Here is a 24066-nt window from a genome sequence, read left to right on the forward strand (position 1 = left end):
CAACTGCGGAGCCGTCGGACACCATGTATGAAGCCGCGTCCTCTGAGATTGATGATATTCTGTCGGATACACAGGTGAGTTTTCTTCTGTTGTATATTTCTTTTTTTTTTGTTTTGTATAATTTTTTTTCTAGCCACCCGATTTGTATAATAAAGCATCATGTTGGTGTATGGTTGTTCTGTCCTATTCTCACTTCCTCAACGTTGACTTTCGGCTCTTCCATATATATATCGCTCACCGTTTGTCATCGTTTTATGTCGCCAGAGAAATCCGCTCGGTTACCGCAATTAAGTTGAGATACCAGTTAACATTTACTAAAATCTTAAGTAGCAACCTAATATTATTTCCCTCTGGGAAAGTTAAGAGTTTGCTCGTGCCGTACGTTTCTCATTGGGGTTTTAATGTTAGATCAAGACTTTAATGTTTTCCTTTTGTTTTAGGCTCCCTCTGCTAGTCCATCGACTCCAGCAGAAGTGAGGTCCAGAATTGGCCTGTTTGCCGTACACTGTTTGTCTGCCACTGAGGATCGGATTACTGGAAGAAGTGTGCCTGTGGGCTTGGAAACCTCGACGGGAAGTCCTGGCTTCCGTCCGTTGATTGTTGATCAAACAGAGCGTTTACATGTAAGTATCCATGCTTTAGTTTTCTATTAATTTTCAGAAAGAGGCTGCATATTTGTACACGTATCTAGAGGTATTTGCAACTAAAATTCTTTTATTGGTAGAATATTAATCTTAAAATGTATGGTTGCATAAGCATTTTTGAACCGATCTAAGATTTTAATTCTAGTATAAAGTGGGTTGAATTGCTACCTAATCATATAGCTTTACAGGATTTTAGGCATTCTCATTTCCTGATTTTCCTAGACTCATTGTTGGTATTGCGATTAAACTAATAAGATCTATTATATTTTAGGCGACCAACTCCATCCCCCTGGCACAGTTTTACACCAATATGGGGAGGTGTAATCGAGTCAGCTCTGAGAGGACAGCTGAGGTATCCAGCGACAGCTCTTCCTTGAGCTCTATTATGTGCTTAAGTCGCATTGAATCTCCTTCTGCAGCTGATTTGTCTGTGGTAAGTTTGATAAGCTCTTATAATATTTCTTCGTTGCAAAAATTACGTAACTTAGACTAGGCTATTTAGCTCAGCTAGCTATGCTTTTAGACAATAACTTTACTTTAACTATGGTGTAATTTCTTCCTAATAGTTAATAGCAAGATTCTAGATAAAGTATTAGTAAAATTGACTCATAAACATATATGGATCAACGTTGATAAATTTTCTTGTGAACATTTATTAACATGGTTGTCTAATAATGTCCCTTTTCTTAATTTTAGGATGCGGCCAGTTTAGTCCCACTGGTTGACGATATCGAGGACCCCGATCTTCCGCCGATTAGATTTAATGCGGTGACTGATGAGATCGAGTACCCCACTCCACTGCGGGTCCTCAGTTTAGAACGTTTGCGCCGCTCCATGCGTACTCCAACGCCTGCTATCTTGGAAGAGATAACATCAGCGGAGAGTAGCTTCAACTCAGCTACGCATTCCTCAGATAACAACAGGACAGAGGATTCCGGCGTCGAGGGAGTCCCTCGACGTCGGGGTCCCATGTTCCCTAAACGCACGCCGTGAAGTGGCGCTGTTAGCTTGGTTGAAACTATGACATACAAATTTTAAGACAATGACCAGTTTTAGACAACATGTGACTAAATTTACAGATTTTCTATTCTTATGTAACTAGTCAAAATAGTAATCACTATGAAGTAAAGACTTTTGTTATTAGACATTATGACTTTTTTTATACTGTACAAAACCAAACATTAATTTACACTTCTGCCATTATATTATGTACATATATGTTTAGTCTGTAAGGATATTTAGTATGTAAGGAAATGATTATAAGGTTGTATTTTCTTTATGCTCATAATTTAAAACTTCATTCAATTCTTAATTACTTTCTTCGTAAGCGAACTAATCCTTTTTTCTTTCTCAATAGTATTTTAACAACTGTAATTACAGCCTTATGTCACAGTTTATTCATTCTTGTTAGCTTATAAGGGTCATGTATATATAGATATTTAATCGAACTCGCAACTCAGTACCTTTTCTCTAAATTTCATTTATATCCATCCCTGTGCATTAATCGTGAATTTTAATTGTGCTGTGATATAGAGAGGACTTGTAAATAGCATATATATTTTTTTTTGTAACTAATATCTAAGTAGACTGAAAGACTGACGTTAGACAAAATTATTTACATACGCTTATTCAAGTATTTTTTTTAAGAAAACTCATGTAAAGACTGTTTATAACTCAAGTAATTAAAGTAATATCATTGGTTGGATGATCTCATTAAGGAAGTTTTATTTAATTAGTAGGGCTTAGAATAAATAGCGTTTCCCTTTTAAATTTCAATACAATAGTCACAAAATTTAAAGTCTCAAGGTAAAATGTTCTTATGTCCCTTTAGATCTAAAACTAAGTCTTATTTCCAACAAGTAGAGTTAAGTGTTAGGCTTCCGTTAGCTTGTTATTAGGCTATGTGCTTTTTATATGTATAAATTCAACATTTATGTATAAACTCAACGTTTAGCAATCTCGAAGTTTTATTATGTGCCATTATACAGCTTATGTCCAAATTATATTAACTAAGATGTTAAATTGTCAGAAAACTTCTTACTATCATAATGTTTTTCAACTACTGTAAAAATAAAAGTTTATGTTCTGTTTTCAAAATTGATTTAATTTTAAGTTTTCACCAAAGAAAAATATTTGTCAAAGTTTTTATACCTTTCTAAAGATTATTTACTTTTTGTTTAAATAAATATAGCAATTTTAAGTAGCGTATACACTGTTATTTACTGATTTAGTATTTGTTGTGTATAACTCCCGTTTACGTAGCTACTCTATAAGTATTACTGTCTGTTCCTTAATTTAGTTAGATACATAATTAAAGTTTATTTTTGCAAGGTGCTTAGTTTAGCTTACATTCACTTGGTTTATGATAACTTGTATAAATAACAAAATTTCTTGTTATGTTCTTTTTGATGTCTCTACTATGATTTATGCGATTAATTTTCTATCGTTTTCAATAATTACATAGAGATATATGAGAATATAAGTATTTTACATCAATACACATATGTACAAGAGGTTTTATCGTATGCGAAAACTTTTATATCGTTAGGATACGTCCGTACGTCATTGTTAGAAACTCAGATTATAAGAATCAATTGTAATCTAGTTTACTCTTCGTGGATAGTGGGGAGAGTACAATGTCCAGAAATAAGAAGGACTGTGTCTCTCAAATTCTCTATTTGGCGTGCTACTGCCCGTAATTCGTCTGTTATAGTCTGTCGGTTTCTATACTCTTGCTGTCTATACCGTATAACCAAACGGTTGTATGCGTCTCTATAAGTGTTTCTAAGTATACGACAGTGCAAGTATCGTACAATACGACTAGGTTGGCTGATTCCACAACTAATTTTAAACGCTAACATTTCTTTAATCATCGTAAGCAAGTTATAACAATATTCTACTAGGTTTGCGAAGGTCTCATGTAGAACCCGTTGTGATCTAGGCATAGGCTTTCGGAATCTAGTTTGCATTTTATAACTTTTGTAAAATATTCTGTTAAGACTTACGTGTTATGTGATAACTGTAGTACTTCACAAGGTTGGTGATTTCCTCACTTGTGGATATGTTATAGTAAACTGACTCAATTTCAGGGTAAAATTTAAGTTATCGTTATTGTTTACTACTACTAAAATTCTGAGTGGGCGTTTCCTGTCCGAAGTTATAATTAAAGTTTTTGACATATTTTTTTTGTATGTAGAGTGGTTATAGTTTCTAATAACTAATCAACTCATCATAATTCAAGGCGTATATATATAGGTTGCCTATTAGTACTGCTATGTTTGTACACTTTGTACAATTTGTATTAAATGTTTTAAATAGTTTTTGTGTATATTTTAGGGTGCGTATTTAACATTTGTAACATTCGTATTTTTGTACAATCTGTATCAATCGTTTGACTCTGTTTGCCTATACAGATTCAAAACTCTCTATATGCAAAAATTTTGTTTCTATGTAAGTGTTTTTTTTTTTTGAAGGGATCGACTCTTTAGTCGACGTATATTGCATATAGTTGGTCTCCCCGTTGAAGAGAAAAAATGTATATTATACCACTGAATATATAACTTTGAGTGGGAACATTTACATGAATATGATAACTTAGTTATCAGATTATAATAACATATTATCATATTGTTCACAAGTTTACAGGGTAAATGGAAATGTAAATTACGGTTGTGAACTTGTGCCATTCCGAAATCTGACATGTCTATCATTTATTTTCCTAAGTCGTCGACCTCCGGTAATAAATACGGAATCGAGTGTCATGTCCTCGTCGTCACTTGAGTCCTCTATGTCCGAATCAGAATCTAATGGTTTCTTATTTTGTGACGCTTCTTTTCGTGTTTCTAAGGGTGAGTGTGCGCGTATTCCTGGTTGTGGATCTTTTGAATTAACCGGAAATATAAGCGGAAGTGTGTCATTTTTAACTAATGTGGCTATCTCTTGATTTGTGAGTTTATTATAAGGCTTTGTGATAATATCCCTTATTTCCTCTGGGAGGGTGTCAAAATGTTCGTCAATTGGCTTGAACTTTTTGATTTCGTTGAAAGAGTATTTAAATATTTCAGTCTTCTTGTCAGAAATTCTTTCAAGCGTGCAACTGTTAGGGCTTACATCTAAAACTCTATAGGGTGAAATATGATAGATAGGTCTAAGATTGGGGTTAACACCAGGTGTAATGGTGTTATTTCTAACCAAGACAAGGTCTCCTATATCAAATTGTTTGTGTATGCGGGTTTTGTTAATATACTTTAGTCTTGCCTCCCTTCCCTTTTCAATAGCTTTTGCTGAAATGTCCAAGTTTTCTTGTATACCGTCTGAGAGGTCTTGCACATAAGCTTCTGTGCGTGCTATTTCAGGGTGATATTCATCCGGTTTTATTGCTCCAAAGAACAATTTAGACAGGGAGCTACGTGTCCCGAATAATAATTCCATGGGTGAAAATCCAGTTTTTGGTATTTTAGTGCAATTATATTGTCGGACTATTAACGGTAGTAGATATACCCATGAGGTTTTTGAGTCTTGCGCCAAAATTTTAATGATTGGCCATTTTATTACTTTGTTGCTAGCTTCTACCAATCCTTTAGAGGGTGAAAAGTACGCAGTAGAATACAAAACTCGGATGCCAATAGAAGCAAAGAATATTAAATTTTGCTTATCTAAAAATGATTTTGCATTGTCGCACAATATTTGTCTGGGGGAGAAATTAGGATAGAAATAAAACATGAATTTGTTTATAAATTCACGGGATGTGAGTGATTTCATGGGATATGCAAGAATCATTCCTGTTAGTTGGCAGACTATAGTGAGGATATGATTATAACTACGATATGGGGGCAAGGATTGTATATAGTCAATACTTACACATTCAAAAGGTCTTGAAATTGTACTATAAGTTCCTACTTGTTCTAGTTTTGTAGATGAATTTTGAAGTTGACAATTTAAACAAGATCTAGTGTAATTTCTAACATATTTCTTAAGGTTAGGGTGGAAGAAATTTTGCATATTCAAAAGCATTTTAATTTCTCCACTATGTACTAACAAAAGATGAGTATAGCATACTAATACTGGTAATAGTTTGGTTGGGAGATAAACCTTTAAATCTCCTTTTATTTTTGTAAACAGAATCGTGTCCTTAAGTTCGTAGTTCTGTCTTTTATAAGTGTAGGTGTTTGATTTAGAGGTTACAACGTGTGTAAATATCAGAGTATTCCTCTTTTTGGTTTGCAATTATATTTTCTATGCTAATCCTTTCTTTTAGGATTTCCAAAGGTCTTAGTACTTTGCCTATAACTCTATGTTCTGCGGCAAGTGAATTTATGGTGATTTTGGGTTTTTGTTGCTTTGGCTGTGGGGGTTGTTCATCATAACCCAAATAGTCGGGGTTATCCATAATGAGCTGTGTCCATTCCTCAATAGTCCAAACTTTATATTGGGGTAAGTTATCTTCAAACCCAGATTTAACAAATTTAGGTAGGGCTACCTTTTTAATGCTTGGTAAAGTAGCCTTATATGCCCTTGTTAAGAAATCTGCCAAATTGTCTTCTCCTCTTAAGAAAGACATTGTTAGCTTCGGTATTAGAGTTAACAGAGTGGTATTCCACCTCTTCAATTTATTAACGGCTGTTAATGCTTTAGGATTAAAGAGATAATAAGCACACTTTGCGTCTGTTAACAAAGTACATTCACAGCTTGGACCTATTAGAGTTCTAAACGAGTTTGCTGCATAAATAATTCCTAGGATTTCAATGTCTATGATATGTAATCTTGACTCAGCAACGGTAATTTTCTTTGAGGTGTATGCGATAATTTCAAACATAGACGCTAAAGATTTTAAATTAAAGCTATTGGTTGATGAAACCATTGCGGGTCTTACTATGTGTTGCTCTTTGTGTCCATATAATAAAAATACAAAAGGGGGTTTTGTTTTGTCTGAACAGTGTTGAGTGACAGGTTTGACACCCTCTATATTTGTGATAACTATCACAGGACGGTACATAGCTACACTAAGAGCTTCAAATATGAGTTGTTGCGGATCTAGATATACATATCCATGCTCTAGTTTGCGAATAAATTCTAAGAATTTATCCCTATCATTATTAAATACAAATTGAATATACTTTTGTCTCAACATCGTAGAACGTATAATTTTTGATGCTCTTTGCAGGATAGTGGTCAGAGGTGTTTGAACTTTATTTAGTTCTAGAAGCAATTGTAAAGATATCCCGAGACTATTGTGTACAGTGTCTTCAGGATAGCCCAAAGTTTTACTAGCCAAATATTCAAACTCAGGTGGTCCATCTTCAGACATACGCTTCGCATAATCCTTAATGTTTTCACCTTCATTCTGCAAAGGTAGGGGTAAAATTGGTAACCTATTATCATAAATAACATGGTGTACAGGGTCATCGAAGTTTAGCCCAGGGGGTAGGGTTTTAGCCTGTAATTCTGGTGTCACTATTTGCGCTAAGACTGCCGAATATGAGCCAGTTGAGGTGCCGGCTGCGTCTGACAAGATAATCTTAGGTGCAGATAAGTTAACTAATTTGCTAAAAATTGGTCCTGAAGCTAAAGCTTTCTTAATGTCTTCGAATGCTTGTCTTTGTTCTGGAGTTGGGACAAAAGTTTTACCTATTCTAGTAGAAGTAAGTGAAGTTAGAATATGTGTAGGAGCCATAATATCAAATCTTAAATGTTTATGCATACTTTGTAGTACTCCCATAAAAGATCTCATTATAGTAATATCAGTAGGCATGGGAATATTTAGAAGTTTTTGTACTCGCCTTTGATCTACACAGCAATAATTATGTGAAATGAAGAACCCAAAGAAATTTACCCTACTTTTAAAAAGTTGTGATTTCTTTAAACTAATCTTTCCTTTATGCGTGTGTATTCTCCCCATAACTTTCTTCAAAATCTTAAAATGTATATTCAATGATTCTGATCTAGTTTTAGCTAGTTCAGTTGAGACAATGAAATCATCGTAAATGTGTTGGACTTCTGGGATAGGTGAGTATACCATCTTGGCTAAATCACCATCCATTACAACATTACCATTATCATCATAAACCAATTCCCAGTGTAATATCTTTTCCATAAAGCGTGATAGACTTTCAGGTGAAGTCTTAATGCCGGTTGGTAAGGATGCATGTCTAAAAGCTCCTAAGGGGGTTGCAAACAATGTTAGGTCTCTGCAAGAAGGTTCTAGCGTTATACTATGAAAGGCGTTAGCCATATCACTACTACTATGCACAAATTTGTCCCTTAGAGACTGAATCAAATTTTCTGCTGTGGGTAGCAGTGCAGGTTCAGATTGCAGACAAGGATTCAATTGTTGAAAATTTACAATTAAACGAGGACAGCTCCCCTGATCCGACTTTGGAATCAGATAAGCTGGGCTTGCATAGTTGTTATAGGAATCCCCATCCAAATTAGCTCTTTCAATGGTGCCGTTCTTTAACAAAAACTCTAAGATAGATTGCATTTGCATTTTCTCTACGGGTGATAAATAATATAATTTTTTATGCTGGGGTAAAGTTTGACCAGGTTTTAGTCTAATTGTATAATTGCCTAGATATTTACTCATGTTACCTCTATCAGTAGAATGTGTAGATATGATATCAGGGTAAGATTTTAGGAATATGTCTTCTATATAATGTCTTACCTCTGGTGGATAGTCTGACAGCACCACAAGATCCTCTGGTTTAACAAACTGGTCCTTAGGCACACTGTAGCCAGTAGGTTCTGTTACATAGTCCATGAGGTTATCGGATTCAGCTATATGTTTTAAGCCAAGTTCAATAACGTCATCACTATTTTCAAAAAGCTTATTCTTTTCAGGATCTGGTGTAGTTAGAATTTCATCAATATTAGATCGGTAGTCAGATAAGGCTACTCCTGGTACTGGAGTGTCATTGTTTATAGCTGTAGGATTCGGTATATATCCATCAGCTAAAGGGAAAGATCGTTCTACCAGATTGATGGCGCTGTATTTTGGTAGCTATAAGAGTTGAACTGAGTGGTTTCTGGTGTCTAGTGAAATCTGATTGATGGCTGGAGCCGTATCCTTTTCTGCGTGTCGCTCCAGGGCTTGTACAATCTCATCTAGCTCAGTTGTCACAGATACATTGTGTAGGAATGATTGCGTAAAATCAAAGTCTGTGGTGATCTCCTTGACTACAAATTGGTTGCTTGGTTCCAAGTATCCGGTGATAACAGTGTTAGTGATTGCATGTTCAGTGACATTTGTTATCATTGCTCTTCCACTAAGTTGTCCTCGGTTGTTGACAGTCAGTTGCGTTTGTCCAGGTTGAATTTTAATTCCTCCATTTCTATCATTGGCAATGTGGTCATCGCTGAGAATGACTTTTGTTCCAGGAGCTAAGTTGAAGAAATGGTTGATGTTCATTTCTATAGTCTGAGTTTCATTAGGGTCAATTTTGTCTATTGTCCCTGTGCAGAGTTGTAACTCATAATCAGAACAGAACAGGCTATCTAGTACTCTCCCAGGATGGAACATAGAGTATAGATATGGTGCTGGCGGGTGGTTATCCGCAACGAAAGTCAACCCTAATTGGAGATCTCTAATGCCGTTCATTCCAATGATCATAGGTGTGACATTCTTGTGTTCCTCAGGTACAATCATAAATGGTACTGGTCTATAGATGCCTGAGAATTGTGTGAGACGAATCATGAGAGTTATCTCTCCAGCTACTGGGATTTTGTGTCCAGAATAGCTGACAAGAACCATGTCACTCTTTTCCAGATGGTTCTTAACCTCATTTTGTTGTACTCCAAATAACATACCAAAATAGCTGGTTGACATGATATTTCTGTCTGCTGCTGAGTCAAACAAAGCTGTCATGTATACATCGTAGTTTCCATTTGACATACAGCCAGAGCAGTTCAAGTACATTTTCCTATTTTCATCCATGATAGCTGCAGAACTATCGACCGCTAAAATCTTGGGGTCGTTTGGATCCATTCGAACGGTGATAGCGTTAACTCTACCTGTTCTGCCACGCTCCTTGGATTGTCCATTGGCTTTGGCCTCAACCCATTCTTCATATGCCTGTCTAAACACACCACCAGGTCTTACTTTACCACTATGGTACAGTTCCATCATTGCTGGTCGTCCAGGGCATAGGTGTTGCGCGTGGTATAGGTCTTTGCCATACTTCTTGTGACAGCTTGGGCAGTATCCGGATGTTAGTGCTGTTTGATATTGTCGTCCTTGGTCATCGCACAGTAGTCTGCATCCATCGGATATTTTGTGGGAGTTTTGACCACATGCACCGCAGTAGCGCTTATTGGATGTACCATAGGAGATATGATAATCTTGTTTGGTGTTCTTTTGTGGTTGCCTATCTCTATTATCCCTGTTTTCTCTGTTGTAGGTTTTAGGATAGGCTGGTTTAGCAGTAACTTCTCTAACTGTTGGCCTTTTATAATAGCTTGACGTAGCGGCAACTTTAGCAGGTTGTTTGTCTCTGTTCATTCTTGTATCCCTGTCATGTGAGTAGTTGGTGTTGTTCGTCTTTTTATGAAGCGATAAGTCCCCATTGTAACTGGCTGATACACCATTCTGCTGTAGGTCCAGATCTAGGTCTTCAGTTCTAGGATACATGGAAGCGGTCAACTCATGATATGTAGGGGATCTTCCAAGATCATGTGTGAGATTGTGATGGTTTTCAGATGCTATATTGCGGCTATTTGTTGGTAAGCTACGTTTGAGTGCCTCCACTGCAGTTATGTTGAATACATTCTGTCTTTCCTTCTTGTCTGTATAATGAACAGTGGCTCTGCTGGCAAGATTCTGAATTGTACTGACAAGCTTAGGGAATGACATGGCTTTTGTTCCCTTAAAGGCTATCAGCTTAGCTTGAGCTTCCTGTGGGCTGATGAGTATATCATACTGTAGCAGTAAGCTATTGTAGACACTTTCAATAGATAGTCCAAGATTGAAACTCTGCTGGATAGTAGTATATGCTTCGCCAGTTGTGGTTCTAAGCATAAAGGTTTCAAATTCTGATCTTGAGAGGTTACATAACTCCTGAGCAGTGTTCATCTCTGATAGGTAATCAGTAATGTAGGGTGGTTTACCATCTCCTTTGAAGCAATGCTTGAGAGGGAAGGTTCCATTGGCTAACTTAAGCTTTTGATCGTTGCTTAGGGTGCTCTTACTTGCATAGCTGCTTGGTGGTTTAATTCCAGTTTGGTTGGTGAAGTTACTGAAGTGTCGTTGAGTGCGTTTGTCATTCTCCACTTGTACAATACGCTGGGCTTCTAACTCAACTTCACGTCTTTGTTCCTCTTTGTATTCCCTCATACTCTGTGTGTAGTTGGTACAGAAGTTCCTCATCATTTCTGAGTCCACACGTAGGTTGGGGTTACAAAGTCTTATTGTATCCAGGAATTGTGGGAACAGGAAATTTCCCAGAGGATCTGCTAGTGTTGCTCTAACATATCGATCTCTGATCAGTGCGTCTGGTGAGTCCTCTCGCATGGGTATGGATCTTACAGATTCCCTGTCTGGTTCTGGCGTCTTGGTTCTCTCACCATTCTGTTCTGGTTCCTCCTGGTTGGGCATTGGTTCCTCTCTTCGTGTATCATCTCCTGCAGAAGCTGCATCAGCTGACGGAGTTCTTCTTCCAGGCGTCGTCGAGCGTCCTCGACGTGGAGTGTTCGCCTTTTCAGCGTTGTCATCTTTCTTACTTTTATTAAATAATGGCATTACAGCTAGCTTAAAGCTTTTAAACTTTCTATGAGTTCTTTAAAGAAGCTTATGAGATGTTGTACTATTTTAGGATTTAAATAGCAGAGGTACAAGAAGAAACCGACTAATGCGCTTAACGTTAAAACAATCAGGAATTGTTTACAATAACAAATTTTTCTTTTAAAATTGTTAAATATAGATGAGTATGTGTTGTCTACTTCACCTACAGTTGTTTCTACGTCGTGAATGCTTGCGTGTGAGCTTGGAATCTTATTCTGGAGTGTGCGCTAATGCACTCTTAACCTTAATTAAGCTCAACTGTAGAAACACTTTTACTTAGATTTATTCTGTATTTGCTTACAAAGCTAATGTGGGTTAGTTAGCTATACAAATTAGCTATAAGGTTAGATAGAATGTTAAAGTTTGCAGCGAAGTTAATTTGGGTATGCTAATATACTATCACAAATTAACTGTTATTTGCTTAGGCGTCGACTTTTCCTAGCAAATGTTATTGTTGAGAAAAAAAAAACAGCAATTTATAATCCTTGTTGAATTCTTACTTCACTCTAAGGATATGTAGCTTACAATCTGCTTATTCCTGTAAGGCTTTATGAATATAACTTACTAAGGTTCACTCCCAAAGGATCGTCTATATTCTAATAGTATTGCAACTGTTTTGCCTGAATATCAAAGATCTCGCACCCAATACTTATAGTTGTATTAGGGTATGCCTACCAATCCTACTAAGTATTATTCGCGAATTATTACGGGGCTTCACTTGTGATTTCAATCCTTATAACTATATTATTGAGACTCAATTTAGATTATCCTATATATATGAATATAATCAGTCTGTTTTCAAGGTTATTATAGACCGGATGTGCTCTACTTAATTAGTGAGAACACAATATTCTATGTGTCTTACTGAAGTGTGATATCCTACGCAAGGTGATCAATCTATACGCTGGAAGTTGTCAATCAAACTCTTTAAAGTAGACTACAAGGTTGGTGTTATTGCTTGGTCAAATATTATTGAAAATCAAATTAGCTGAATTAGTGCACTTTTTTTTCTAAAAAGGTAACAATTTTAGATTATAAAGACTATGAACTATATGTACACACTTTATTTTACTTGGTTATAGATTTTATACTAATAATCCTAAGTAAAATTAAATTTTCTCAATGGTATAAAAGAAAATATTCTTTCTTTGTTTTAATCCGGATGTTTTATAAAGACAGTAGAGTACTTCCAATATTACTTGCTACTTCTTTTAGAGACGTCCCAAGACTCCCAAGATAGGCTGCTGCAACCTTTTGCTGCGTTTGGTTACTAGAACTTTGTCTCTTATAAGTGTGCTTTTAAATTACATATAGGGCTTAGGTTGTTGACTATACTTTTAAATCACTAATATTCACTATCACTAATGATTGATGGTTTATAACTCTTCTCAAGTTGTCTGTTGAATTCTGGCGGCACATGAAATAGAAATTTTAGCATTAGCAAAGCAAGTAAAAATTTAGTTTTCATGTCCTACTTATTGTTGAGTGAACTGTTTATTGTATCTATGTATGTGTTTGTAAGGAACATACAAACAAAAGATTTTCTAAGTTAAGATTGAATTAAAAACTTTCTAAGTCAAAATAAAATAGAATCACTCTAAGTCCAAAGTTGGAAAATTTTGACTAAGTCCAAAAAGTTTCTAATGAAATTATTCTAAGTACAAAATCAATAAATTTTGGCTTAGGAAAAAAAATCAAAAATTATCTTAAGTACAAAAAGTTAGCAAATTTTAACTAAGAAAAAAAAATTTTTTTTTTTTTTGAAATTATACCAAGTACAAAATTAGTGAATTTTGACTAAGTCCAAAAATCTTTCAATGAAATCATGCTAAGTACAAAAATAGTGGAATTTTCTTGAGACAAAAGAAATAGAATTACTCTAAGTCCAGACGTGGAATATTTTGTCCGAGATGAAATTTCCTAACAGTTCATTCACAAAGCTACTTTAGAGATTGCCTATAAGTCAAAAGAAGTAGAATCACTCTAAGTCCACTATTGGAATATTTTGACTAAATGCAAATCTCGCTAAGTTAAGGATTTTAAAATTATAAAGTATTAGAGTGTTAGAATTATCCTTCACCAAAAGAAGTAGAATCTCTCTAAGTCCATAATTGGAATATTTTGGCTAAGACAAAAATACTCTAAGACAAAATTTTCTTTTAAGTGTGGAAAATGAAATTTGTTAATCTAGTTGGAAAAATCGTAATTATTACAAGTCCGAAATTTTGGTAAATTTCCAACCAAGTTCACAATTTCATAAAAATTACTATAAGACCAGAAATTCGAGATTCTCTCTGTAACAAAAGAAATAGAAACGGTGCTAAGTCCAAAAGTGGAATATTTTGCTCAGAGTCTCAGGAATTATTTCTCTGATTGCATACAGCAATTTGTCTACACTTATATCATTCCAACCGATCGATGTTGAGAATATCTTTGAGACTTTGAAATATTTTGTTTAACTCAAAATTTTTTTTTTGGAGGCTATGGTTATTTTGATACATCCGCGTATAAATCAGAATTGCATTAAGAATATAAGTCCTAGGCATGTATAAGTAAGTGCAAATCTCAGAAAATCGGTTCTAACGGCACCAAAGTATTAGTACAGTTTAACTTGAGTATAAATGCTACAAGTTTGTAATAATCTTTTGGCCCTTTACTACGACTCAAGAGTACTAACTGCTTTTGGCATATTGTTTCAGAGACATGGCTCCAAAGACAATATGTATCCCAACTAACAGCGTTTCCCGTGTTCTATAGGATTTGCTCCTAAGTTTTCATTTAATAAGGCAGTTCAAAATGGTCCTTTACAAATAGTATTTTGATAGCTTATAAATGAAAAGTTACTCCATGCTTGATTCTTAATAAGTTCTGGTTTAAGTATCAAAGATTCAAGTATTTCAACACTTAGAGAACTTTCGAATAAGTAAAAATCATACTAAGTCCGAAGATTTATATATATACTCCGCCACCTAGCACAACTCCTAAATTTCAAAATTCTGACTAAGTCCAGAAATCAAAATTTTGCACATAGCTCAATCATAGATTATTCCAACCCAAGTGTTTTACTAAAGAGAGGCGGACATGGAGGTGCCGGTGTGCTGGTATTCTCTAGGGCCTCTAGAGTGTCAACCAGTGCGAGTGTCCTTATAGGGCGGCGACCAATGGCCACAAATATGCTAGCATTCTCTAGGGCCTCTAGAGTGTCAGCTAGTGCAACTGCTCGTACACGAGGCTCTCAATTGCATTTGTGTCGTGCCTTTCAGTCCCTATCTCTTCAAACGCCTCATAGTCCTAACCTTGCTCTCAAATAGTATCACAGGTTTTGGTAAATCCGATTTTGCCATAGCTACAATTATTCGATTTTGGTAAAAATACCTGCCTTAGGCGGTTCGGGTACGGTAAGGAAAAAAGAAAAAAAATTTATGAAGTAAAATTTTTTCTAAGATACAACCGGTAAGTTGCACCATTGTGTGTGCGAATGGGGCGTTTGTCCATATTTAGGTATGGAGACCGCTCTTCTATGAGTACTACTAAAACCTAATTTTAATGCAATACACATAGACATTCTCATCGTCGGTTCGCTTGTTTAGAATGCTTAACCCTCTATTCCCACAAGTATAATACGAATTTGGTTGAGCTGGTGGAAGCTCAACAAAAGACCCACGCGAAGTATTATGTTGCTTTAACCTAAGAATAAATGGTTGGTTTTGATATTCGATCAGAATCATATAAGTATATTAAGTATTAAGGAAGGAAAATGTTTTTATAAAGTGTATTTATATCACAAGTGCATAAGTTAAGTATGGAAATATTTACAGGATAAGTGTTAAAATTATAAGTAGAGTAGGACAGAAATGTGCCCTAAGTCCCAAGCAGTGAATTGTGCTAAGTGTTAGAGTTCTAACATAAGGCCTGAGCTCAATTCATGCTAAGTACTAAGGGGCCTAAATTTAAACTACAATGCATGCCAAACAACTAAGTCATTACCTTTTTAAAGCCAGAAAGAGAAGTTGATGGTAGGAGAGTTAGTAAATAACTGAATAAATTCAAGAGGTACATGCTATAACATTAGCTCTGGACCAGGATTTTAGTGTTTGTCTGTGCAATTAAATATCTGTGTGTTAATATGTGACGTAAATCAGGCATAGTTGTAGGCATACATATATGTACTGGTTGTTTATATGATTACATTAACTATAAACATAATATCTTTAATAAACATATACTATTAGCAAATCACATACAGATTACCATGAATAGGCTTTCGTTACCCATATATGGTGTCATATAGGTAGAAACAGGCCTATGAATGCATAAATTGATACAAATAATGCCTTGGGCCTAGCTAAAGTAATTGTGTCTTGCCCCTGAGTGCTACTAGTTAATTGCAGGGCGCGTGTCAATCAAAGGTTCATAATATGATCTATATAGTGTTGATTTTATATCAAGCATAGATAGATAGTTGTGGATGCGAAGCATTTCTGTAAAAGTCTCATATGTACGTTCAAAGAATTTGAAAATTGAGGATCGCATCTCCAAATTCCTGGTGTTGTCGCATCTTGTTTCCAATTTGGCCAGGGATTAACATAAACACAACGTTTTACCAGGATAGGGTAGTAAGGAGTAGATTAAAGTAAAGATTATTCTTTAAAATATGTTTTACCAGAAAAAAGTTTTAAGGCAAGTCAGAATTGTAGGCAGATTTCCCCTCAAAAGGTTGAAAATAAGGTAGGAGGAAGTTTTTAATATTACTTTAAATTAAGTTATATAAGGTACTTGGTATCCCCGCAGGGTTTTAGCACCACGGGTTTAGACCCAGAAATGCGGGAGGCATACTGAACCCTCCCCTATTCTATAAAGGTTATATGCACCCCCACTAAGCTCCTTACCGGAAGAATTACTCAATGCGACCCCACTTATAATTTCCAATTAGAGAATTTTTGCTAAGTAATATAATATTATATCTTAATAGAATACTCTGGAATAACATTTAGTATAGATTTTCAACAATAAATGATAATAATCAAGGACCATATTGTTCTAAAGAAGGGTAGCAAGAAGAAGAAAATTAAATACCAGCCCTCTCTAATACAAGAGCCTTCTTTCTATATGTCATGTATAGACTAGCGGCTTTGCCCCTAGCCTCTAGGGACTTTGCCCCAAGAGTTAATAATAAAAAAATATAAAAAAATAAGTACTACTGGTGCTGCCAGTAGTTTTACGTGAATTAACTTCCCTATAAACAAAAAAAATGGGAGGGGGGGGGATTTTTTTGTTTTTGGGGAAATTGGGAGTGTCCCGCCCTCCAAGAAAATAGCTTAAAACCACCACAGGGCCAATAGGTATATACCCTGAAGAGTAGAATCTGATCGGTTCAGTGGTTACCGAGATCTTAAGGGACAGACGGACAGACGGACGGACGGACGGACAGACATCATTCTACTTTGTATTATAGATTATCTTATCATGAATTGCAAAATTCCGTGGATATCCTATTCATAACTCAAAAGATTTCTTTGGTTAAAAGTATACAACTGACTGGAGGAACAGTCAGACGTACTGATAGACATTATTGACAGAGTAGCTGCAAAGCAAATAAACAATTTCCTTGGCGGATATGAAAAATATTTCTCATTTATAAATTCTGCGTTCATTAATAACAATTATAGTATGCACCCTTTTGTATTATTAATATCCAGTAATAATATTATTTCCTATATATTTATACATACATATTTAGTGGGATTTTTAGTAGCACAGCTTCTATAAAACTAGGTCATTTCCTTAATTTAGTCCGTCCGTTTATCCACACGTTTGAATGTTCAAAACTAAATGTCTTTTTTGTCTTTTCCCTGATTTGTAAGTAAAAGAACTATCTAAAGAAATGGTTTTAATCGTAGATTTATTGTCGAAACCTGTCGAAAATTCATTTTATAATCATATAATCACACTTTTGTTAGAGGATTTAATTTATTTTCTCGTATTCATTCGAATCCGGTGGATAGGAACCGGTTCTCATCCATACGAAAAAACTATGTCTAGCATCGTATTATATCCAGTTTTCTACGAATATAGAAATGTACAATCATAAGATTAAAACCAGTTTTTTTAGCCGGTGCCTCCGGCACCCCGGGGCTAAAAAAACTAGTTTTAATCTTATAATTGTACATTCTATATCCGCGGAAAGCCGTTTATAATACGATACGAGAAATAACTATTCTCGTATTCATTCGAATCCGGTGGATAGGAACCGGTTCTCATCCATACGAAAAATAGTTATGCTTCGTTACCTCGGGGCTAAAAAAAACTAGTTTTAATCTCATAATTGTACATTCTATATCCGCGGAAAGCCGTTTATAATACGATGCGAGAAATAACTATTCTCGTATCGCTTCGAAAACAATTAATATCCGGTGGATTAGAACCAGTTCTATCTAAGCTATAATGAAAAATTATGTCTAGCATCGTATTATATCCAGTTTTCTACGAATATAAGAATTAATAATTATAAGATTAAAAACAGTTATTTTAACGCCGAGATGCCGAAGGCACGGAATTTTTATACCCTCGGAAAGCTGTTTATAATACGATGCGACAAATAACTAATAATATATTTTGTACATAAAAAGACGTTCTAAATTCTTAGGGGGAAACATACACCAAAAGTTTAGAGATTTTTTATATGTGAGTTGGTATGTTACAGATTGTAATTGGAACAGTAGTTAACGAAAGAACGTACAGATCGGAAAATAGTTAAAGGGTAGCTGCGCTAGTAATAAAACAAAGATGACAACATCCATAAGAAGCGAAGCACAAAATCATAGATGGAAATACCGAGATGGAGATATAAACATCATTTGTTAAAATCAACCCTTCATACATATTTTTATATCTATTAATACTTATGATTTGTAGCATGACTCACAGAGCGACAGACAAAATAGATTACATACTGGAGGCTGGATGGTAACTAGAAACTGTCAATTATAGGACTTGGCTGGTTAGGCTGGGCTGCTCTCATGACTATTTCAAACACAAACGCTCCAGCTGTCGGCGGAAGAGGCTTCTCAAACGAGGTAATGATATCAATATTTAATTAAAAGGCATGACAATATCCATAAACGCGAAGCTCTAAAATGAGTCTGTAAGACAAACGAACATATTGTAGAGTGTCATCAATAAGCAGAATTTTATTTTTAAGACAATTCTAAATTTTATATAAATATTCAAGAGAGCAATTTCACTCAAAAAAACTTCCACACCTTATTTTAAAATAAATTGTAATAAAAGTGGAAGATAGTTTTTAGGCCTTGCTTGTTTGTTACTTTAGGTAAGCTTAGGTTATAATGGGTACTGGGTAGTCCCGCAGGGTTAAGCAAAAAAAATTTCTCCCCAACCCCCACCCACTCATCTCGTATTTTTTATTAATTTTAAAAAAAGGGTGGTTGGGTTTTAGTGCTTGATAAATTCTTTGAGGAGAGCACTTTAGATGCATTAAGAGATATTTGAACTAAAAATTTGTATAGCACTTTATATTGAACTAAATCTGAGATTAATCAAAATATTATAGGTTTAAAGATGTAGTTTTTCTTTTATTGAACTTCAAATTTAATTAAAAGATGAATAAATTAAATAAAATTTCAATGTATTTAACATTAAAATAATATAAGGGACGTTTATGTCCAAAGTAGAGAAATAAATTTTTAATTTGACGATTATTGTTTTCTTTGGGCATCGGCTATTTGATATACATACCAGGGAGGCAGGGAGGAAGGGATTGTACTGCACATTTATGCTAACCTAAGTTTACTAAAAAATGTAACAGCTATAAAAATGAAAATTTTGGGGTCTCATTATTATCATTAGGCAGTTAGGGAGTTAAATCTATTTTTATAAAAATATAATCTATGATTACGGTTTTGACCCTCTAAAAACCGTAATCTACCATTCCACTTTCCCCTCTCTTGGTGACGATATCATCAATGCCGATACAATTTTTGAAATGTACCATTCCACTTTCAATAGAAGCGAAACTGGAATGGTACATTTATGTTTACATACCAGCGTATTCATAAACATTGATTTCCTTATTTAAATCGACATATTAGTATTAGTAATGGTATATTCTAGTTATTATTTTTATTTTACATAAAGATTTTTTGATTGAAAGTGGAATGGTACATTTCAAAAATCGTATCGGCATTGATGATAGGCAAAATTGGAATGGTAGATTACGTTTTTAGAGGGTCAAAACCGTAATCATAGATTATATTTCTGCTTCTATAAAAATGGATTCAACTGTTAGGGTTGAACAAAATAATAATTTTAATATTTTGCCAAAAATAATTGTAATCTACATAAGAGGCAATTTTGTTTATTTTAATTTTTATTTAAATGGCGGAAATAAATTAACGAACTGACAATAAATACTTGGTGGATAGCATTGCTTTAAATAAAAAGATAAAATACGAATATAAAATTAATTTCATTTCAGGTGAATTTTGAAAGGATCAGAGATTTGCCTTCATTCAGAAATTTGATTAAACAGGCTCTGTCCAGATCTGCCAGCATTGGTACTCAGGTAATAATACATCCTAGTAGATAAAATAGGAAGTTTTTCGTCTTAAGCTTAAGATCTCATTTTGAGTTCTCAGTTTTAGGGAACCTTCATATAGGTCCTATTGAATCTCCCTTCTTACCCTTTTAATGCAGAGCCCCCAGTTGCAAGGAATACAACCGCTAGAGTATGATAATGTATTTGAAAGAGAGAACGATCAGTAAATTAGAGCTCTTAATTAATCCATTATAGTAAAACAATATTAAAATATCTCTACATCCCCACACAGTGGACCCTGTGCTGGCTTTCAATTAGGTCATTGAATATCAGACAATAGCGTCGTCGAGACTATTAACACAGCCAAGTCGCTACAACAAAAAACAGAAAGAAATTCGCTAGCAGACGAAAAAGGTCCCCAAAACTTGATCCACATCAATAAATTACAGATTTATTACTAATCCTACATCAGTCATACGATCTAATATCTAATAGCGAATTTTTTTCTTTCACTAATTCTTCTTTTAAAAAATCTAAGTTTAAATGAAATTGACCAAATTAGTGGCGTACACTAAAAAGGTATAAAGAGTTTTAACACCCCAAAATTAAAAAATTCTTTTATCACCCACCAATTGTTTCACCCAATCCTGGTGAATCTCTGTGCACGCCACTGCACTGGACCAAATGTAATATTATTGAGCTATAGTTGTACATAGGAGACAGTACAATAATAAAACTATTATCTGTATTGTTCAAATTCGAAGAAGAAAATTCACGCTAAATGTCTAAAGGCCAATAAAACAAAAGTGTCATAAAAATGGATTATTTCAATGTTGACAAGAATATTTCTGTGGAAAATTTTACTCACTTTATGTGGACAGTTGTTACAATTCTTTCACATAACGTTGAAATATAATAATAAGCAAAGCGACATAATTTTACTCTTTAATGACCATCTAGCCATCCTATTATATAAAGTACTAACCATTTTTTGTCTGTAGCGAAGGATCTCGCTAACCACTGATATGGTTCTTATTTACAGTGAAGCTTCTTATAGGTCCAGGGAAGGTTTTTAAATATTTTAGGGGAGGGTATCTCCACCCTCCCAATAAAAATGACCACCAACCAACACAAATGTTTTTTTTTATATATTTTCTCAAATTGAAATGGGCTGGGGGGGTCGATTTTTCCATCTCTCCCCCTTTCGTGCCCCTAGAGGCTTCTAGTGGGCGTAGCCGCTAGTATATCATAATAATACATATATCTAATAAGAAAGTTGTTTCTTACTTTAATGATTTTTCCTCTAAAGCTATTTCCTTAAAGTCATTATTGTAATGCCGTTTTTTTAAATAGTGGCTGCGCCCCTAGCACATAGTGGCTTTGAAGGGATGGAAAGAAAAATAGCATAAAACAACCCAAGGCATATTTAAAAAAAAATAGCTTTAATCATCCCAGAAACTAAGTGAATATTCTCTAAAAATTTGAATTAGACCAGTTCAGTAGTTATTGAAATCTCAAAATTCAGACAAAAAAATCCTACTACTTTATACTAGGTTAAAGTCTATGTTAACCTTTCATACCAGACATACTGTTGACATAAGATATTAAAATTTACTGTCAGCAGCAAGATCATGTACAACAGGATATTGTCATCATCCTATCTCTCATCTTAGGTGGAAATTGGAAAAGAAATTGTAAAAACAAGATATAGGACAAATGTTCTACGAGTTTAGTCGATTTGAATTATGTAATATATATATGTGTTGTTTCTCCCCCCCTTCCGCCACAAAAAAAGATATCCTTTGGACAATTTATAATCAATTTTTAATCCCACCACCTTTCCCCCTCATCAAATAAAAGTTTGTACATCCTTGAGAATTGCATGATTTTAATTGATAAAAATCTTTGAATCTATTTATCACAACCCTAGCCTTCTGAGCCCTTACAATGATTAGCAAAAAAGTTTTTTTGCATACAAAAATGGAAAACATGATATGTGGTGAATCCAGTATTTTAGTAGATGAACAACAGATATCAAAAAATGAATAATGAAATTTGTAAATGTGGGTGGGAGGCGTTGTGATTATGCCCTTGTATAGTATATATTCAATGCTGAAATGAGGAAACACTGAACCTTATTAGAACTTGTTCTCAGTCGTACTGAAAAATCATGTTTATATCGTATTTCAGACTATTTTCCACAAATATTGAAATAAAAATCATAAAATTATTACCAGTTTTGATACCCAGGGAATTTGGCCCTTCGGGGCTAACAAAACTGGTTTAAATCTTATAATATTTCAGAATATTATAATATGTTAATTTAATGGATTTTGTTAAAAAAAAAAAATTCTGCAAATACAAAAATCATTTTCGCGCTTTTTACTTGATTACAGATAATTTATAGAAATATTATCTTCTTGTTGATTTAAAACATAAAATTTTGCTTATTATTATACATGTTTTGTGTATTTTTTTCTTATAAAAGCGAGGCATATGTACAGGACTTAGGATGTATGTACAGTACAGGAGTTATATTTGTAAATAATGTATTTGAAACTTTATTTTAATACCACCAACCTTATAAAAAAGATTGTTCTTAAAAAATCAATAAATAAAAAAATCAAATTTTTAAATCAATATAATGGTAAACACTACAACCCATTAAAAGCGCTCCAATGGGCCTTAAGGAGGCAGTATAAATTATTATCACTTCAATGATGGCTTTCAATAATAAAAAATATCCCCTATAAATTTGTTCCAAAACCTTTGTAACAGTTTAAATTAAATTTTAGGACAAGACAGCAAGAGTAATGAGAGATGTTGGCATTTCTATTTTGGCTCAAGGTATAATCATTATATAAAATTAACGGGATGTCTGTCTCTCTCTCTGTGTTTCTTTGGCTCGCTAACAGGTGGACAGATCTGGTTCTCCTTTAGAGCGATTCTACGTATAGCTCCTGGGAATGTTTATATAACCTAGAGAAAGTTTGAAGGGGTTGGGGGGGAGGGGGGGGGGTGATTGACTTTCCCAATTTAACTCTCCTTTTAAAAAGTTAGACAAATAATCTTTAATCATAATAAAAAGCTTCTATTAAAATTTGATGTTAATCAGCCTGTCCACTATCAAAGAAAAATATACATATATTGGTTACTTGAACTATAACATAGATAATTGATGTAAATTATTCTTAATATATAAAATTAGCTATCCAACAAAATATCATAATTAGTTTTTAATAACAATACCTTCCAAAATATATATTTATCATAAAATTAACTAATAATTATTGAATATTACCTAATAAAACAAAGATGACAACATCCATAAAAGCGAAGCTCTTAAACGGTAGGACAAACAAACATTAACACTTGTGTCAGAACTGAATAATCAGACTATATTTGTACAAAAGTCGAAACAAAAAAGTAAAAAAAAAAGATGAAATCTACTTAAATACAGGATAATGTTTAAGGACATATTTACGTTTTTAGGACTTGATTAAAGAGATTCTTCGCTTATAACATTGTACTTTGTTTTCTATAAGGAATCAGTATTCCAAAACTCAAATTAATCGGATCAATGAATAACAAAAAAAATTGTTGCTAAAAAAGTTAAAAATCAACATGTTTTTATAATGGACGTACGGACATTCTGGTAACGAGTATAGAGTTGCTATACTTTCTAAATTGATACTTACTACTACATGAATCACCTTGTAAAGCTTGATTTCGATAAGATAATTCTAACATGCCTAAATTAATTTTATAAAAGCTATCCGTTACGTACGGACGGACCGATCCTAATTATACATAGAAAAGCTTCGCTTTAAAATTATCAGCTTGTTCTTAATGTGCTACTTTTGTTCCTTGTTATGTTAAGGTATTGGTTGGCTTGGTTGGGGAGCTCTGATGACAATTTCTAACACAAATGGACCCACTGTCTTTGGTAGAAGCTTTCCCAACGAGGAGGTAATATTACTTGACATCACGTACCCTTATATTTTTTCCTTTTGTTTTGAAGTATATTATTTTTAAGGAAAAGCAAATTTGGGCTCGGCAGCTAAGCATTTTCAATGAGGTATAGGAGGATACAAAAT

The 24066-nt window shown here is 34.3% G+C and overlaps 2 protein-coding genes across 3 annotated transcripts in view; both read left to right on the forward strand.

The window, feature by feature from the left end:
* LOC145319378 (uncharacterized) overlaps positions 1-24066 on the forward strand; it is a 51681-nt gene that overhangs the window by 22037 nt on the left and 5578 nt on the right. For both annotated transcript variants that reach the window (XM_080161488.1, XM_080161486.1), the window contains exons 7-10: positions 18406-18491; positions 19910-19996; positions 22765-22816; positions 23850-23938. In XM_080161488.1, coding sequence (XP_080017614.1) covers positions 18406-18491; positions 19910-19996; positions 22765-22816; positions 23850-23938 — 314 coding nt within the window. The remainder of the gene's footprint in view (positions 1-18405; positions 18492-19909; positions 19997-22764; positions 22817-23849; positions 23939-24066) is intronic.
* On the forward strand, positions 954-1637 carry LOC145319379 (uncharacterized). Its single transcript, XM_080161489.1, has 2 exons — positions 954-1077; positions 1341-1637. Exons 1-2 carry the CDS (start codon positions 955-957, stop codon positions 1635-1637), a joined length of 420 nt encoding a protein of 139 aa, XP_080017615.1. The 5' UTR covers position 954.

The sequence above is a fragment of the Acartia tonsa genome, chromosome 5 (assembly GCF_053477335.1).
Source record: "Acartia tonsa isolate MP-2025a chromosome 5, ASM5347733v1, whole genome shotgun sequence".
Lineage (NCBI taxonomy): Eukaryota > Metazoa > Arthropoda > Copepoda > Calanoida > Acartiidae > Acartia > Acartia tonsa.